This window comes from Hylobates moloch, unplaced genomic scaffold (assembly GCF_009828535.3).
Source record: "Hylobates moloch isolate HMO894 unplaced genomic scaffold, HMol_V3 SCAFFOLD_7, whole genome shotgun sequence".
In the NCBI taxonomy this organism is placed as follows: domain Eukaryota; kingdom Metazoa; phylum Chordata; class Mammalia; order Primates; family Hylobatidae; genus Hylobates; species Hylobates moloch.
The window spans coordinates 100,781,484-100,793,085 of record NW_026652282.1 but is presented as its reverse complement, the minus strand read 5'-3'; the positions used below and the strand labels follow the sequence as shown (position 1 = coordinate 100,793,085).

The 11,602-nt window shown below is 44.7% G+C and overlaps 1 protein-coding gene across 1 annotated transcript; it reads right to left on the bottom strand.

Annotated features, from left to right (window-relative positions):
• Window positions 1-541: 541 nt before the first annotated feature.
• Window positions 542-3,426, bottom strand: SLC25A5 (solute carrier family 25 member 5). The gene is made up of 4 exons (XM_032757528.2): window positions 3,225-3,426; window positions 1,716-2,202; window positions 1,347-1,487; window positions 542-959 (listed from the first exon to the last, which is right to left on the bottom strand). The coding sequence occupies exons 1-4, from the start codon at window positions 3,333-3,335 to the stop codon at window positions 802-804; spliced, it is 897 nt and encodes a 298-aa protein (XP_032613419.1). The 5' UTR covers window positions 3,336-3,426; the 3' UTR covers window positions 542-801.
• Between the last annotated feature and the right edge of the window lie 8,176 nt (window positions 3,427-11,602).

Here is an 11,602-nt window from a genome sequence, read left to right as displayed (position 1 = left end):
TTGCAGTGAGCCGAGATCGCGCCACTGCACTCCAGCCTGGGCGACAGAGCAAGACTCCGTTCCAAAAAAAAAAAAAAAAATGGCTTGAGCCAGGTGAAAATGGATGACGGCAACTGGATGAAATTGGTATTGATTCTAAAAATGTTTAAATGAGGTGATATTCATGCAACAAATGTAACCATTTTAAAGTGGATAATTCAGCTCATGGCTCATGATTAATAAAGGACTAGGAAATGTGGGTTCATAGTATTTCTTGGAGAAAGCTCATTCAGCTATGATCATCCATAGGCAATGGAACAATGTTTTTTGGATGCACTGGGCCTGAATTCCTTTGCTAATGTGTTGGAAATGTTGGTGGGCGGCACAACCAAGTTATTCTTTGTTAAATGGACCGCTGACAATTGGTTTTAAAAAGACAGTTCTTCATCTCTGGAGATACTGTAGCATTTATTAAAAAGGTAGCATTTGCTAAAAAGGTAGTATTTATTCAAATGTAGCACTCAAATATATATTTTTATATGAAAATAAACTGCAGACAAAATTTATTTTAGATATTTTTATTTCTCCAAATTTGTTATTTATCAGGAGTGACTGAAATAAAAAATACAATTGAGTCCCATCATCATCATCATGGAAATGGCTTTAAGAGAAAACTGGTCAGATGAATATTATTGCTTCCCATTTTCAACCAGTAAATAGTTGCCACTGAGAAACTGACAGTCAGAGTCTGTCAAGAATGCTCAAGATATGTTATATAATACAACATGCCTGTTCACAGGGGGAAAAATCCTAGGAAATAACTTATGTGTACTTCTTGATTTCATCATACAAGACAAGCACAAAAGCACCACCCATGCCTCTGAGAACATTGGACCATGCACCCTTGAAAAAAGCTTTGCCTCCTTCATCACGAGCAATCTTCCTCCAGCAGTCAAGCGTGCCTGTGTACATGATGTCAGCTGCAAAGAATAAATACATGGAGTTGGTGACTGAAGGCTGATGAAAATCCGAAGATTCACTAGGCTAAATAAAGCAGAGCCCCACCTCTAAGAACGTCAGTTTTAAACCCAACATTCACACATCAGCATGGGCAACACTGAAATATTAATGCTATGACCACAGGAATACAGACTACCCATCGGTCTTAACCTCTAATACCATTTAAGCACCCTCATTCATAGGCTTCTGAAGGGCCAGCTCAAAGGCAGTTGTGGAACAGACACAGATGCTATCAACCCCATCCCTTGACTTGGACAGACAGCCATTTTTAACGGTATACATCACTAGTTTGTGGCCACAGCTTGCCCCACGCCTACAACTTTATCTTCTGCTCAAGTGGAACTTACTTCCTTTGCGCCCTGACTGCATCATCATGCGGCGGCGAACGGTGTCAAATGGATAGGAAGTCAACCCAGCAACAGCAGTGACAGTCTGTGCGATCATCCAGCTGATGACGATGTGAGTGTTCTTGGGATCCGGAAGCATTCCTGGGAATAGGAAAGGCATGCTTTTACCAAAAAGCAGAGTTTTACTGACTTCCTTTCCCCACATCCCCTAAACACATCATCATCTGTACACAAGGGTTGCATTGGATGATCTTGGCTTCCTTCAGCAATTAAAAAAACAACTCTCTAGCTCTTGGAATGTTAGGTTGGTACAATGCTCTTTTAAATTGTCTCCTAAGAACACAACGTTAAAGCCCACAGCAAACTTACCCTTTGCAGTGTCATAGATACCGAAGTAGGCGGCTCGGTAGATAATAATACCCTGCACAGACACGTTAAAGCCTTGGTACAGGCCCTTAATCCCATCAGATTTGTAGATCTTAACCAGGCAGTCACCGAGGCCTCGGAATTCCCTTTCAGCTCCAGCTTTACCCACATCAGCTGCTAGACGGGTACGGGCAAAATCAAGAGGGTACACAAAACACAGGGATGTGGCCCCTGCGGCACCACCTGATGCCAGATTCCCTGCAAAGTAGCGCCAAAACTGGGTTCTCTTGTCCACACCACCCAGGAAGATCTGCTTGTATTTATCTTTGAAGGCGAAGTTAAGAGCCTGGGTGGGGAAGTATCTGATGACATTGGCCAGGTTACCGCGCCAGAAGGACAGAACTCCCTGCTCCTTGGGAATACGGACCACGCAGTCTATAATGCCTTTGTATTGCTTATCTGCAGTGATCTGCTTGCTGGCATGCTGCACCTAACAGACAGGAAGGAAGCCAACAGGGACAGTTATAACCATGGGGAAGGGAAAGAGAAGAGCATATGCCATCTCGATCAATGCCCTTTAAGGTTGGCTCCCCTCTCTCAAATCTAGTCTTCGTATACCATACTGGCTGGACCCTCCCAACCCTCTGAGGCTGTCACAGGGGAAGAGGTGATCTGCACCAGTGGCATTAAGCCTCCACCCCTCTAAGTGGGGAGGGGGCATCCTCCAGCGGACCCGTGACCTTTAGACCTGAGAGAACGGTCATTACCTCAAACCCAGGTTCAGAGGCATTAGGGCGAGTCCCACATAGGGCGCGGTCACCTTGGGGACCGCAGCCTACGCCTCAAGTCTCCTGAGCTGCTTCCGTCTCGCTCCGCCCCCACTCCGCTCCCAGAGGTGACCCGAGCGCCGCCGCCGCCGCCAGCCCTTACACGCTAGCCCAGGAGCGCCCTCTAGAGCCGGCACTGGAGAGCGCGCGGCGCAGGCAGGCAGGCGGAGACGCGGCGGCGCGGGGGCGGACGTAAAAGGCACACGCGCTTCCCGGCGCCGGCTTCCGGCCCGGCGAGGTTTGAGCGCGTCCGCGGACTGGGAGGCCGCTGGACCCGGGCGCATGGCCTCCCCCGGGCAGTTATCTCCTTGCCGCGACCTTGAGGTCTTCGGTAAGAACAGGCGTTCCTCTTTCTAACGCCGGCTTTCGGCCTTCGCCCTTGACGCCCAGGCCCGGAGAGGCCGTCACTCAGTAACTGCTCCATCCGAGTCCGCCGCCTCGGGGATGCCGAGAGCCTGGTCCTGCCCTCCGCCCCCGGCCCCTTCCTAGACTCACTACTTCAGGTCACTAAAGGCGCCTCCTACCAGTTTGCCTTGTGCTCTGCCTCCGCGCCCCGCTCTGGCCTCTCCTAGCCGCTTCCCTGGCCATGTCTTTAGAGTTCGCTCCCCGCCACCCCTCGGGCGCCCGCCTTCTGTGCGACCCTTCCCCCCACTTCCTGGTTGGGTTCCTGGATCCCAGGACGTACCTGCAGCAGCAGCTTGACCCGCTCGATGGGCGCTACCGCCGTCTTGGAGATGGCTGCGGCCACTCCACCTGCCAGGAAGTCCTTGGCGAAGGACACAGCGGCATCTGTCATGTTGAAAGGAAAGAGGAGGCAGGCTGCTGCGGGACAGGACTGGGCCGGGAACCGGCTTTGACTCCGGCGCTGCGGGGCGGAGCGACGCAAATGGCCGATTTATATAGGGGGAGCCGGCGCCGGAGCGGCAGGCGTCGAAGGCGGGGCCGGGGAGGGGTCTGGGCCCCGGCGCGTTGGGCGGCAGAGCCGCTGAGTGGCCCAGCGCGCAGGAGGAGGAGTCGTGGAGGGCGGGCCGGGACCGCTCTCCGCGCCGCCCCGGCTTGCCCTCGGCACCTGACCCGGCGGGAGGAAGGGGCGGGTCCAGAGAACACCCGGGACTTGAACGCTGGACCCTGAGAGAGGCCTCAGAGTGGGGAGGAAGAGTGAGGTCACGATGTGCCTGGACAAAAAGCCTTGGAGCAGGACCAGGACTAGGGTGAGACGCATTTGTTACAGGGATGCCAAAAGAACCCTTCAGTCATCGAGATAAACAGTAGTTAATGCGACACTTTAAAAAAGTCGTTTGGGCAAACTACATCCTGCTGGCCGGCCCCCTTGTTTTGTAAATAAAGTTTAATTGGAATGTCAAGGCTGAGATTAGGGTGAGGCAAGCGAGACAAGATCATGCAAGTGCAGGTTGGGATCCTGTCTGTATTTCAAATGTTGATCATTCGTTCATCATGGATTTTTGCATTGCTTTTGATTTTTTTAAAATAGTGCATGAAAAATCATTTGTCTTAATTACTGAGTTGTTTCTCACCAAGGTGAGTGCCTCACTCTTCCCACCCTAGACCGGGCACTGTCCTGGAGCCAGGGAAACCAGACGAAATTAAGGGAACAGCAGACGAAGGAACTGCCACCGTGCCCAGACCCTGGTTTGCAAATACAGTTCAACAAAGATCTTGCCGGGAATTGGCCTGGGAGAGTCCAAAGGACTGGGCTGGGGGTGGGGAAATGATTTTAGCCAGAAGACAAATATAGAGGTTGTACCCAGAAGGTTAAGAGGCTTAGGAAGGTTAAGAACTACGTTGACATTTGGCTCCCAGGACCCCAGGTAAAGTGCCCTTGGATCGAATTTCTGAACTCCAGAAACATTTAGAGGAATCAATAGAATTAGATTGGCAGCCATTGTGCCAATGGACAAGTGCTTACTGAGCCCCTTAATCCCTTCACCGGGTAAGCGTTTGCCACACATGTCCTCAAAAACCTAGTTGTTAGCTTAAGTGGACTCCCTCAAGTTCAGAACAGGAGCAAATAGTGTAATCACAAATTCTGTGTCTGAATAATCATAACAATGTTTATAAAAATAAGGACGACTGTTGAAAACTGCAACTGCAGCTGAACCTTATGTGCCCAGACTTCAGAATTCCCAAAAGCAAAATGCCAACAGACCTTTGCACACTGAACACATAGTGTTCATATCCTTCACTTTCCTTTCCTGCCCTCTCCCATCTTCTCCAGATCTGCCTGTGAAAGGACCCAATTCTAGGACCCTCCAGGATGGTGAGGCCCTTCCTCTGAAGGTACGCTTTGCAATTTGTTAGTCTCCTCAAGAACCCCAGCGATCCAAACTGATGTACGCAAATTGCAGGTGTTCAAAGGAGCAATTTTGAATCTAGCTTTGTTGATCCTGGGAGAAATCTTTGACCTGTGTTAGTGAAAGGCTACAGTGTTTCTCAGCTGATTATAATAGTGAGGTAGCTGGATGCAAAAAAAACAGTTTCAGAGAATGGTAGAGTATATCCTCCAAAGGCGATACTCACTTCTCTATTCTGGTGAGAGAAGCAAGAGCTAAAGCAAAATTCTACAGAGGGCTTTATTTGGAGAGAGATGGATTTTATTTATAATGCATTTAAAATTCAAAATCTTTCTATTTTGAACTCTTGACATTCTGATTAATGCATTTTTATTCAACTGTTAATTATTCCTTGATACACCTCGCCATCACTTGTGTATCCCTTTTCTACATGTGACCTTTCCCTGGCCATATCTGCTACTCTCTTTGAACATGATGCCTCTACTGTATTCTATTCCAGAGCTCATTGTTTTGTCAGTTTTTTTTCTCTCCACAAAAAAAGATGATCAAATAATTACATAGAATTTTTCCCTTCTCAGTCTTTGGGTAACTAAGTGTGGTTTTATTGACGATGAAATACAAGATGGGTCGTTTAAAAGCAACTTCTTGCCATCACTTGGTATTTTGCTAAATCCACGGGTGAGCTGGAGCTCCTGTAGTCGCCTATCACCGCGTATATTTTAAGGAGTCAGATATTCTCGAAACTGTTAAGGTCATGAAAGACAAAGAGACTAAGGAACTGTCACAGATTAAAGGAGACTAAAGATACTTGACAACTGAATGTAATATATGACACTCAACTGGCTCCTGGACCAGAAAAAGGACATTGGTTATATTGGTGAGGTTTGAATATCTGTAGATTACCAATACTATTCTTGGTTATGGTGGTTATGTAAGATTTAGAGAAGTTGAATAAAGGATATAAGGACATTTTTGTACTATTTTTGCAACATTTAAAAAAGTCTGAAAGTTTAAAAAAGAAAGAAAAAGAAACAAGGAGCAAGCATCCAGGAAAATAGAAAATAGAGTCTCATTCTGTCACCCAGGCTGGAGTGCAGCGGCACGATCATAGCTCACTGCAGCCTCGAACTCCTAGGCTCAAGTGATCCTCCCACCTTGGCCTTCCAAATTGCTGGGATTGCAGGTATGAGCCACTGTACCCAGCCGAGAAGAATATTAATGATGATGATGATGATGATGTTGATAATGATATATGGCTGGTCAGTTAATCAAAACGAATTCCTCCACTGAGACATAGTGCTGTGTTAGTAATTATTGTGTTTCTGGGAGCTATGTAAAATATAAGTCGAATTAAGAGGAACTAAAGCTAAGGCAATGCCTAGTAATTCTCAAGGAAAAACAAGGAAGAGAGTCAGAAATGACACTTTTAAGGCCTCAGATATCTTTGTACCAACACCCAGAATATGGGTAATAAAGGGAATGTAATTTTTTTTTTGAGACAGAGTTTTGCTCTTGTCGCCCAGGCTGGAGTGCAATGGTGCGATCTCCGCTCACTGCAACCTCCACCTCCTAGGTGCAAGCGATTCTCCAGCCTCAGCCTCCCGAGTAGCTGGGATTACAGGCATGTCACCACCACGCCTGGATAATTTTTGTATTTTTAGTAGAGACAGGTTATTACCATGTTGGCCAGGCTGCTCTCAAACTCCTGACCTCAGGTGATCTGCCTGCCTCGGCCTCCCAAAGTTCTGGGATTACAGGCGTGAGCTGCAGCGCCCGGCCGGGAATGTAAAATTTTAATACACTCAGGAAAATGCAATTTTATAGGTATTGTTTAGACTTGGTAGGGTGGAACTTCTGGCTGGCATCTGGAAAACTTGATTTAGAGATACTATACAGAAGAAGAGGAGAGCAGTAATATATCAAGAAGGTATAACCAGTAATTCATTGGCTGGAGGGTGAGAAGCATTCAATGAGAATGAAACAGAGAAATGAAAGTGATTATAGTTGTAGAAGTATACAAGAGACTGCTCAGATTAAAAGTATGAATGGGGCTGGGCGTGGTGGCTCACGCCTGTAATCCCAGCACTTTGGGAGGCTGAGGCAGGTGGATCACCTGAGGTCAGGAGTTTGAGATCAGCCTGGCCAACATGGTAATAACCTGTCTCTACTAAAAATACAAAAATTAGCCAGGTGTGGTGACTCAGGCCTGTAATCCTAGCTACTCAGGAGGCTGAGGCAGGAGAATCGCTTGAACCCGGGAGGCAGAGGTTGCAGTGAGCCCACATCGCGCCACTGCACTCCAGCCTGGGTGACAGAGCGAGACTCCATCTCGAAATAAAAATAAAAATATAAAATAAATAAAAGTATGAATGGCACTTCATAAAACTCACATAGACGAACAAGAAAGGGTGATCAGAGACATAGAACATCTGAATATCTGCTGGAAGTTATTCTGATAGCAACATATCTGATACATTCTTTTTTCTTATTTTTAAGACCATCTTAAATTTAAGAAAACATCTGATAGATTCTTGGCTCTCTTGCTGATACAGTGTAATTACAGTTCTCAAAAGAATGAAGAAGCAGTGAGGTAAATTGCTAAGCTGGGCTTAATCCTAATAATAAATAAGGAAGATTTGGTTAGCAAAGTGAAAGTGACAAGAATCTTGGGGAAAGTGATCCTGTCATCTGGGTATCTGTTAAGCAAAAAAACTAAAAAAAAAAAAAAAAAAATGCTGGGCATGGTCACATAGGTTAATTAACGTGTGTGTGTGTGTGTGTGTGTGTGTGTGTGTGGTGGATGTATGTGTATGTGTAAGGTAGACTTCAAAAGGATCAGAGAAAAGATAAATATGATCTCCTGGCCTAACACCAAAAGAGAAAGATAGCTCAAGAGGGAGAGGGATCCAGTTGAAAATTCAGAACTGTAGAATTTGGAAAAGTTCCAATGATAAAAAGGGAGAGATTTCTAATAAACTACAGTGTCCTTATAGATTATTCTCTGATGAGCTCAGATCTTAAAAGTACATGTATAGATGACAGAAGGAGGACTATGCTTCCAAGGACAAAGCCCAAAGAATATCACAAACCTCTAGGAACTGAGTCATAAGGGCTAAAGTCCAGAATAAACCCAGGCTTATAAAATGGGAAGCACTGCAATAAAGGGTTTTAATGCCCTATTTAGTGCAAGACATTTAAGGATGAGGAGATAGAGCTTAATGGTAGCATGTGTGAAAAAGAGAACTAGGTCCTAGTTCACTGTGGGTTGACAATGCCAAAAAATACTAATGAGTCTTGAGTTGCACTAAGAGAATGGTAGTGACCAGATCAGAGGGACTTTCAGTTCCACTTGAGTTTCTGTTGGCCAGCCCATAGAGTTTTATGTTTAATTCTGGATGCTACATTTAAGAGGACATTAACAAACTGGAACATATTCAAACAAGGCAATCAGGAAAGTGAAGTGTCTATAAATCATGTATTATGAGAAATGGCTGAATGAGAGATATTTAACTGGGAAAGAGCTTTGGGTGAAAGAAGGACATGTCTTCATAAATTATGCATTCTATATGGAATTAACACCCACTGGTAGAAGTTTCATGAAGGTAGACTTCAGCTCAAAAAGACATTACTTTGTAAAATATGCGCTACTTAAAGGTAGAATGCATTGCCGTACGATGGGGTGAACTTTTTGTTACTGGGAAAGCTAAAAATTGAGGCAGAATAGCCACTTGTTAGGGATGCTATGGGGGAGATCACTGGGTTGGTCTGGAAGAGAGTTCTACACCCTTTCCAATTCTAAGATTCTATGGCTCTATCCTTTTGTATCTATAAGATTGAGTGGATCTGAGCGTCTGGGTCTGGGAATCTGGGGCAAATAGGAAGAGAAAGTAATTTAGCCCAGTGGTTAAGAGGGTGGGCCCTGCAACCAGGTTGCTTAAGTTTAAATTCTGGCTCTGCCACTCGCTAGCTGTCAGGTCTTGGGTAAATTGCTTTACCTCTCTAAACTGCAATTTCTTCAGGTGTAAAATGAGAATGATAGTAGTACCTATACCTCAGAGGACTGTAGCCACATGCAAATGAGATAATATATGCATAGAACAGCATTTAATATGTGTTAGATTTTATTAATTTTAAGAAAAATACAGCTGGGCATAGTGGCTCACACCTATAATCCCAGCACTTTGGGAGGCTAAAGCAGGAGGATATCTTGAGCCCAGGAGTTTGAGACCAGCCAGGGCAACACGGTGAAACCCCATCTCTATGAAAAAATTAAAACAATTAGCTGGGCATGGTGGTGCATGCCTGTAGTCGCAGCTACTCAGGAGTCTGAGGCAGGAGGGTCACCTGAGCCAGGGAGGTGGAGGTTGCATTGAGCCATGATTGCACTGCTGCATTACAGCATGGGTGACAGAGTGAGACTGTCTCAAACAAAACAAAACAACAGTTGGTGGATTCCAGCCCATGGGTAACTGCTTAAAACAACAGTCTTATTGAGGTGTAATTGTCAGACAATAAGACTGTACATATTTATAGTGCACAATTTGCTAAGTTTTTGCACATGTATACACGTGTGAAGCCATCACCATAATTAAGATCATGAACATATCCATTACCACACAAAATTTTCTTGTGCCCCTTTGTAATCTCTCCATCCCCAAGCAACCTTTGATCTGCTTTCTGTCACTATAGATTAGTTTCCTAGAATTTTGCATTTCCTAGAATTTTGCATTTCCTAGAATTTTGTATAAATGAGATCATATATTATGTACTCTTCTTTCTGGGGTCTAGCTTCTCTCACTTGGCATGTTACTCTGAGATTCATTTATGTTGTGTGTATCAATAGTTATTTACTTTCTGTTGCTAAGTAGTATTCCATTGTACAGATATGCCACTTTTTTTTTTTTTTTTTTTTTTTTTTTTTTTTTTTTTTTTTTTGTGCAATGGCACGATCTTGGCTCACTGTGAACTCTGCCTCCTGGGTTCAAGCGATTCTCCTGCCTCAGCTGCCCAAGCAGCTGGGATTACAGGCATGTGCCACCATGCCTGGCTAATTTTTGTATTTTTAGTAGAGACAGGGTTTCACCATGTTGGTCAGGCTGGCCTCGAACTCCTGGACCTCAGGTGATCCACCCACCTTGGCCTCCCAAAGTGCTGAGATTACAGGCATGAGCCACCCTGCCTGGCCCACATTTTGTTTACTGATCATTTGATGGACATTGGCTCATTTCCACTTTTTGCCTATTATGAATGACACTACTATAAACTTTCCTATACAAGTTTCTGTGTGGACGTATATTTTTATTTCTGGGGTTGTCACCTAGGAGTGGAATTGCAGGGTCACATGTTAACTCTATGTTGAACCATTTGAGGACCTGCCCAAGTTTTTTCCAGAGTGATTGTACCATTTTACATTCTCAACAGCGGGGTATGAGAGTTCCAGTTCCTCCATATCAGTCACTGCAACCTTGACATCCTGGGCTCAAGTGACCCTCCCACCTCAGCCTCTCGATTAGCTGGGACCACAGGTGCCTGCCACCACCCCTGGCTAATTTTCAAAATTTTTTGTAGAGACAGGGTCTCCCTATGTTGCCCAATGGGGATGGTTAGTTACCATTTAAATGCAATTGTATATAAATAATTTTTTTGAGACAATGTCTTGCTCTGTTGCCCAACCTGGAGTGCAGTGGTGTGATCTTGGCTCACTGCAACCTCCGCCTCCCGAGTTCAAGTGGTTCTCCTGCCTCAGCCTCCCAGGTAGCTGGGATTACAGGCACACACCACCATGCCTGGCTAATTTTTGTATTTTTAGTAGAGATGGGGTTTCACCATCTTGGCCGGGCTTGTCTTGAACTCCTGACCTCAAGTGATCCACCAGCCTCAGCCTCCCAAAGTGCTGGGATTACAGGCATGAGCCACTGCACGTGGCCCAATTGCATACAAATAATTTAACTCAGAAAAATTTAACTTAGAAATATTTGATATATTTTAATAAATTTTATAAGCTGTGACTATCTTCTAAACCTGTGCAGGTAAAATGTTCATTATTCAGGTGATGGTTATACGAAGACGAGACCTCCCCACTAAGCAATGTATTCATATAACAAAATTGTACTTAGACCCCTAAATTTACACAAAACACCCCCTGCACATATACATTTTGCTTTATGGATCTCCAACTTTAGTCTGAGTAAGACTAAATAACTTTATGGGAAAAATTACATATTGCATCTATATAATTAAATGTAATTTGATATATATAAAATCAGGCAGCTTGGTATAACAATCAGCATCCCCAGGTGAGCTTTTTGAAAATGGAGCAGAGATTCATCTTTGATAAAGATGTATAACTTCTTCTAATTCCAAAGTAAACATAATGAGTACACGAAATTTTATTTCAGGTTTCCTTTTAGAAATGTGAGCAAAAATATTTATTTCAGGATCTAATATGGGATATTTATCTTCCGATGACTACTCTAGCTGTATGTGCTTTGCTGTATGTCAAACACACCCCCCTCGTTTCCATCATCCTATTGTAATATTTTATTTATTTATTTATATTTATTTTTGAGACAGGGTTTCACTCTGTCGCCCAGGCTGGAGTGCAGTGGCGTGATCATGGCTCACTGTCACTGCAACCTTGACCTCCTGGGCTCAAGTGACCCTCCCACCTCAGCCTCTCGATTAACTGGGACCACAGGCGCCTGCCACCACCTCTGGCTAATTTTTAAATTTTTTTATAGAGACAGGGTCT

Coding starts and splice junctions, on each gene's coding strand:
- SLC25A5 (XM_032757528.2), bottom strand. CDS start 3,335: ATGACAGATGCCGCTGTGTCCTTCGCCAAGGACTTCCTGGCAGGTGGA. Junction 2,203..3,224: donor GGGTCAAGCTGCTGCTGCAG/GTACGTCCTGGG, acceptor CCTGTCTGTTAG/GTGCAGCATGCCAGCAAGCA. Junction 960..1,346: donor GCAGTCAGGGCGCAAAGGAA/GTAAGTTCCACT, acceptor TATTCTTTGCAG/CTGACATCATGTACACAGGC.